The 7,993-nt window shown below is 30.4% G+C and overlaps 1 protein-coding gene across 1 annotated transcript; it reads left to right on the forward strand.

Annotated features, from left to right (window-relative positions):
• Positions 1-521: 521 nt before the first annotated feature.
• Positions 522-7,310, forward strand: LOC126832871 (multiple inositol polyphosphate phosphatase 1-like). The gene is made up of 14 exons (XM_050563890.1): positions 522-526; positions 2,274-2,386; positions 3,201-3,502; positions 3,580-3,705; positions 3,773-3,917; positions 3,986-4,092; positions 4,165-4,274; positions 4,668-5,137; positions 5,232-5,515; positions 5,579-5,698; positions 5,762-5,876; positions 5,935-6,041; positions 6,131-6,240; positions 6,648-7,310. Exons 3-14 carry the CDS (start codon positions 3,296-3,298, stop codon positions 7,003-7,005), a joined length of 2,259 nt encoding a protein of 752 aa, XP_050419847.1. The 5' UTR covers positions 522-526; positions 2,274-2,386; positions 3,201-3,295; the 3' UTR covers positions 7,006-7,310.
• The last annotated feature ends 683 nt before the right edge of the window (positions 7,311-7,993 follow it).

The raw sequence follows: 7,993 nt of genomic DNA on the forward strand, positions 1-7,993 counted from the left end.
ACACATTTGTTATTATTGTGTTTGTAATGTAATAATAAATGTACAGTTAGCTTTTGTGTAAGCAGAAGATTTAATTAAAATTGAAAAAATCCGAATGTGTATTTTAAAAACAAGTCATAAAAAATATACACATAATATGTATTATGGATAATTTATTTTATTAAATTTGTTTACTCAAATTACAAGCTGATTTGCTTATAAATTCTATCATCGAGATAATTTGTTTTAAGTAATAAACAATCAGCTTCCAACCAACATAGTAAGTACATTTTTTTTATACATTTTATCAAGTTTTACTTGATAATTATTTTGCTATCTGTTTTGTTACCGGTAAGACAATTTCATTAAATTGCAAGCCTATATTGTACACATAATCCACATTTACTGTATATGCTATTCTATTCGATTAGATAATTAGAAAATAGATCCTAATTCTATTAAATATTTTTCAGTTTTCTTGGTTATTATACTATATACGTCGGATACAGAATTAGGTCTATGAAAAAATTTAACAAATCCGATACAAGTGATTAAGCTAAATAATTGATAAAATTTAAAAATAATAATCAAATATAAATAAGTGTTTATATTTGATATATGATTAATAATTTAATTCAATTAAATTTATTCCGATCTAGTGTTTGTCCAGGACCGAGGACAGTTATTACTTATTTACTTCGTTATTTTAGCTACTCTGCGAATATAAAGTAGTATACCAAAACTAATTACTCATTAGTATACATAGTACTTACGGGAAGGGGAGGGTCGGGTTCAACCCCCCCCCCTAAGAGCCAAAACAAAAAAATCGTGAACAAGTAATATATTATAGGTATTTATTGTATAATTGTTACAGTCTGAAGTAATTTAGAACTTGAAGTAAATAAATATAGTAAAAATAATAATTTAATAATTATATTTTAATTATTAAGTGTTAAGGGCAAGGTGGGGGAATTGCGGCCACCTAAGCAAGAATTAAAATTTTATCTTCGGAACTAAAGTCCAGAAATTTGACTATTTCTTGAAATTGAACTATCGAGTTTTTCTTTTCGGAAAAAATATTCCAACGTATTTGATAATTATTTTTTGGTGGAAAAAAGTTGTTTATCATTTCGAAACATCTGGTTAGGTAGTATTATTTTTTTACAACTCTTCCCCCCCCCCCACCAAAGCAAGATTGAATGTACACCATTAGTTTTGGAAAAAAACGAGCCAAAGTGTGTTTACTCAAATGGATAAGGCTTCGTTTAATAAGTCAGAGGTATTAATAGTGGTGTTAATATTGCACTTTATGCAATTTGGTAAAAGTGGTAGCAACCCAAGTAAGCAACACCGGACACTTGATATTTATTAACCGACTAACTTCTAGACTATTCTTTTCAGTTTAGTATAAAAAAAAAATTACAGATACATAGCTAGACTTTTTACACGACACTTAATCAGTACTTGGCTTGCAAAATATTTGCCCAAAACTAGGTATGGATTCTGATCACTAGATACAGCCTATAGGTACCAAGAATTATAACGACATTATAATTATAGCGAAGCTCTAGTATAATTAATAATTTGCTTTAATCGTCGCTGACAACATCGACAGCTGTTTTTTGTATTTTGATAAGGAATAAAAAAAAAACGTATACTCTGTTGCCCACATTCAAATAATAAAGGGGTTTATACTGCAATACAATATGTCAATATGTCATACTGAAATTCATCAAAATTCCAGATGAAAAATAATTATATTTTTATTTTGGCTGGCCAACCAGATTGGCATGGGATTGGCTTAAATGCGATTTATAAAAGAACATTATTTCAGGGGACAAAAACTAATCCCACATATTTCGAATTGAAAAGCATGTTGATTGAAAATTATTTTTCAACACATTATTGTACGCTTAATTTCAAATTTGTAAAATTGTTTATGTGGCTGTGTATTGATTTAGAGAAAAAAATTTTATACGTAGTTGGAAGATAAAAAAATTGTAAAAACAATATCCATTCGGCTGTGCATCAAATTCAAAGTCAATAAACAAAAGTACATCGTGCATGTGTCAATATGATGTCAATTTAAGAGTTGTTTTGAATGTTTTTGAGTGAAGCGTATGTGTTATTTTTCTTCTTCTTATACTTGCTACACCCATTTGCCGTTGGATTATTCCATCATAACAGTTTTAAGAAATAGATGTATTTTGTGTCAGTGTTCAGGCAAGCGATACGATGTTGAAGCTGGTATGTATATTGCAGTGGTCGATAGTAATAAATATTATTATCTATAGCTCTGGTTGGAGAACCCTTTGTTGTCCGAACAATGAAGAAACACATCCCGAATGGTACTTTTCCACGTTAACCTCATACAATTATGTTTCTTCCAAGAGAATAAATGTACCAGGTATGTTTTATTATTTTGAATTACTATTGCTTTTTATTTTACCAACAATAACATTTGAAACTTTATACGGGGTGTCATGTAAAGTTATACCGAGCTTCAAATGAGACATTCAGGATGCTCTATGGGTACAATAAATGGTATTCATTTTTTTTTTTAATTATTTAAAATAGAACTCGTATCTCATTTAAAAATTGTCTTACGAATAAAATAATGTCAGATTTCAAATTGGGAGAAAAAATCTAGTTGAATTGATATGTAACACGACTTTTTGGTATCTGGCCATATTTGCGCCCACCAAGTGGCCACTGAGTGGCCGGCATGTGACTAAAACCAACATATGGCATGCGACACATAATTAAGTAAAAATTAATTCTAACGACTCTAAATTGAGAATAAAATTCTAACTGATAATGATGTGTCCCTTACAATATTATGTTGGTTTCGGTCACATGCCGGCCACACTTGGTGGACGCAAATGTGGCCAGATACCAAAATATCGTGATACATATCAATTCAACAAGACTTTTTCTCCCGATTTCAAATCTGACATTATTTTTTTCGTAAGACAATTTTTTAATGCGATACGAGTTCTATTTTAAATAATTTTAAAATTAAAAAAAAAAAAACTACCATTTATTGTACCCATAGAGCATCCTGAATGTCTCATTTGAAGCTCGGTAGAACTTTACATAACACCCTGTATAGTTGTTAGTATTAAGTATCATAAGTCATAACCAACATGGGGGGTTATTACTTTCAAATACGGCACGGACATAACTGAAATTAACTATTTTTTTTTTTTTGTAATTTATAGACGAAACTCCAATTCAGCTTTTCGTGGTAGCTAAACATGGCACGCATACTCCATTTTGGAACAATAATAAGGTGGAACACTATGATCGATATCAGATGAGGGATAAATTAAACATTTCCGAAAATGCTGAAATGTGTCCATCGGATATTAAAGCAATTAATGATTGGCATCCAACAAATATTGCAACAAACGCAGCAGGATTAGTAAAAAAAGGCCGCGATGAAATCATAGAATTAGCCCAGCGGATTCGAAATGCTTTTCCAGATATATTTACCAAGAGATACAAGAAGAAACACTATGATGTATGATTCGTCATTTAACATAATATAATACGATAACAATAATTACTTTCTACGCTTATACAAAAATATACTTTTAGGCATTGACAAGGCCGGAGCAATATTGTAAAGAAACTGGAAGACTTTTTTTAAAAACTATTTTTAACAATTCAAACATTAATGTTGATACTGTTCCGGTATGTGTCAAAGACGACAAAATACTAATGGCAAGTAGAAATACACTCAGTGTTATCGTAAGCCTTTGCTTTTAAGTTTCATTATATTTTGATTTAGATTGATTCTCACATGGAAAATTATCGATCTGTGAAAAAAATGTATAATAGAGAAAAAATACACTTCTTGCACACCGATCACTTAAAGAATGTTTCTCAAAAGATTTTTAAAATATTAGAACGCGAACCCAAAGGCCCTTTAATAGGTAGGCTTGATGTTACAAAAATAATGTATAAGTCAGTGAAATCTTATTGTAACATTATTATGCTTCAGATTATAAATTGGTGTATTCTTTGTACAACACGTGTGCAATAGAAAGATCTCTCGATGAACAATCAATACCACCTTTGTGTCGCTTATTCAGCAAAGAAGATCTCAACGTAAGCAATGTAGTATGAAGGCGCTTATATAATGCTATGAATCTACATTTTTATTTTTTTTATTTCTTGTAGGTTTTGGAATACACGAGAGATCTCTTATACTACTTTGAAGAAGGTTATGGGAATCCGTTTAGCGCAAAATATGCTTGCCCAATGGCCATTCGCTTACTAGAAAGCTTCAAGTAAAATAATTTTTCATAAATACTATTATATATATTAATGTGATACGCGAATCATATCTTATAGTGATAATGTCAAAATTGAATGGTTCTGCATAATTATAGAGTTGTAGTACTTAAAAAACCGGTGGTCCGCTGATTTTTTGCCTCTCTCAGTTTTCCGGAGATTATGAACTTTCTCTTATCAGCTGATTGCCTTATCAATAATCCCTGATCAGCTATCCAAAACTGTACGGTTTTTTCTTATCACCGTCCCCATCCCCTACAAATGAAATCACCATTCTATAGATTTGTTCGTTTTAACAAAAAGTGCACACCAAAGTGTTTGTTTTAAAATAGTGTAGTCGTACACATTGTAACACATTGTGTTGATTTGATCATTTATTTTAATTTCAGAAATAAAATAGAAGAAAACGGTCCAAAAGGTGTTTTTTATTTTGGAAACTCGATAAACATATTGAATTTGTATGTCATGTTAGGTTTATCCAAAGATAAAGTTCCATTAATGTCATCCAACTATGAAAGTATGAAGGACCGAATGTGGAGAACTTCTAAGATGGCTCCATTGGCAGCAAACTTTATGGCTGTACTTTCCAAAACCGGCAAACGCTCTCAACTGAATTATTACGTGCAGTTTTATTTTAACGAAAAACTTACGTCCATAACGTTAAATGACGGGTCTGGATGTGAAAAATGTCCGTGGTCAAAGATTAAAGAGAAGCTGGAAAAATATATACAAGACTATAGTTGCAGGTCAGGTTTCAATGCAATTCAGCCGGACAAGTCATATTCCAATCAGTATTGGCATTTTTCCACGATGACAGCATACCGTTTGGTTTTCTCTGATGAAATTAAAAAACGACAGAGTAAGTACACCTGCACTTGTTAGTTTCAAATCGTCTGAACAATCTATATACCAAATTGGACGTCAATGTTCATGCAATTTGTTTTGTAATATAGATGATACACCGGTTCAGATTTTTATGGTCATGCGGCATAACATGACATTGCCGTCTGACGACTTTTTTAAAGAATGGACACGTTATCAGGGTTATAAATACAAAATTACCGCAAAAACAAAACTTAGCAGGACAGATATAATTAACATTCAAGATTTTGATGGAGATACTCACAAAGATAGCAAAGACATTGTATTACATATTAAAATAGAAGCCATAGCCACTCGCATTCGACGAGCTTTCCAGAACTTATTTAGCACACCGTTTAATTCAGAAAACTATAAGGTACAATGTGTCCTATTAAACATAATATTATAGAAGGTTGTACACCTTGTATTTAAATTGCAGGTGTTGTCAAGGCCAGAGAAAATTTGTAAGAACACTGGAGAAATGTTTTTGCAAAGTCTTTTTAAAAACGAAAGCATTACCAGCGTACCAGAATGGGAGAATAGTAATCAGTTACTAATGGTAACACGGTGAACTGCGCTTGAGGTTTCCCTTGTTTAAATAATGATGAATATTTTAAATTAGGTGGATGAACTCAATGAAAATATCGTGGAATCTGAAAAGTTCAAAAAAAGTTACGTTATAAATAAAGTTTTAGAAAGGGTTGCAATCCATATGGGGCTTGAGCCTGGAGAACTCGGTAAACTCAGAATACGTTAATTTGCATAACAAACTCTGATGTCTTATTAAATGTTTAGATTTTGGTTTCATTAACTTTGCATATGAGACGTTTCGCTTAAGGAGGGCTTACGATGAATCGTCATTTCACCCGTTGGGCAAGATATTCTGCCAAAAAGATCTCAAAGTACTATATTATGATAAACATTATTTGATTATGATTGTATTAACGCCTATACAAATTAATAAATATTGACATGCACAACATTGGTTTAGGCATTGGAATACATTGAAGAACTAAAATGGTACTATACTGCTGGTTATGGAAACCCTTCGAGCTTACAACAAGCTTGTCCTATGGCCAAAAGTCTTTTGGAAACTTTCAGGTACAAGTTTTAGTACCGCAAAAAACAACACAATTAGTTATTATTTTGTAATACTCTTAAAATAAAATTTCATATATATAGCTTTAACCACTATTTGCTTCAAGTTCTTATCGTATAGAGCTTAGTTTACACTACGTTGGTGTATATTTTGAGGGTCAGACAATATACACAGTCTGGTTCGTATAAACTTTACAATAATAATCTTAACATCATCTCTGGAATTTATTAGGTATTTTAATGTTTGTGTGTCGACCTTTAATTTACAATTATTGTCAAAACTATATGCTATACAATCCTAAAAAAAAAAATGTTATCCGATAAATGTATCTCTATTCTTATATTTTTTTTAAATCAGTTATAGAAAATATTATGCATTAGTGTAACTAATTTACATTTTATACTTCCAGAACAAAAACCGGAGGAAGCGGTCCAAATGGCGCTTTTCATTTTGGAAACGCTCATAACATATTTCATTTATATGTCATACTGGGTCTAGCCAAAGACAAAGCTCCATTAGATTCAGCTAACTACATTGCCATGGAGGAACGTCAGTGGAAAAGTTCCACGATGGTTCCATTGCTTGCAAACTGCATGGCTGTACTTTTTAGGAGCGATAATGGCCAATACAAAGTATCATTTTATTTCAACGAAAACCGCAAGCTCATAACGTTGGATGGCGGGCGTACATGTGAAGTATGTGAGTGGTCCGATATTGAAAAGCTGTTGACGTTATACATTGAAAAAAATGGCTGCACTAGCCACTAGGTTGATGAGATAATCAAAATATATACCATATAAAATAACTGAAATCAAATCGTATTTGCTTACTGGTAATTCAATTTGATGTGTTGTGAATAAATAACTGTAAATCGTATACACTTTACGTTAATTATATTATCTATTTCATATTGTTTTAGTATAACATTCAACACTTAGCATAATGTTTTGTTCAAGCTTATGAGTGATTATTTTCTGTGGTAATTATTTTTGTCGCAATATTTTACAAAAATGTGTGTAATTAGATTGACAACAAAAAACTAACTGTTTCTCCATTTTATTAATTTTATTTTAAATCTATTGTAATATAATATAATATATATTAACTAAAACCATATCTTGTTTGTTTATAATCAAATCAATTTGTGATGTCAATAAATAACTATAAATCTTACGTATACATTTTTTTCTAAAATCTTATTAGACTTTATTGAACAATATTATAGCTGAACATTTAAAATACTTTATAGGTGTTAAGTTGAAATCCTAATTCTATTAAATATATTTCAGTTTTCTTGGCTATTTTATTATAAACGTCGGATACAGAATTAGGTATATGAAAAAATTTAACAAATCTGATACAAGTGATTAAGCTAAATAATTGATAAAATAAAAAATAATAATCTATTATAAATAAGTATTTTTATCAATTTTCCAACCCTAGTTTAAGCGAAAATTCCATACCGTAGTTTTTTTTTACTAATTAGGACCTGTAGAATTCATTTTTGACGGTTTTTTTTATTTTTAATGAATAGTTTTTTAATTATAGCGTGTATCTTTTAATATACACCACCCATTTGACTAATTCAATAGTTGTATCTTTTAAATAGTATTTTATATTTTACGTAGAATAGGTTTTATTAAATATGTATAATGTATAGTTATAAGACGTATGTTAGTTTGTATTAATTAGGAAAATGGTTTTTAGGACATAAAACTTATTTTTTAAAATAATTTATTTTAATCAAATGAACAA

This window comes from Adelges cooleyi, unplaced genomic scaffold (assembly GCF_023614345.1).
Source record: "Adelges cooleyi isolate 19-005CV unplaced genomic scaffold, UGA_ACOO_1.1 ACOO_flye_CR_arks_rails_tigmint_CR_PRNA_167, whole genome shotgun sequence".
Lineage (NCBI taxonomy): Eukaryota > Metazoa > Arthropoda > Insecta > Hemiptera > Adelgidae > Adelges > Adelges cooleyi.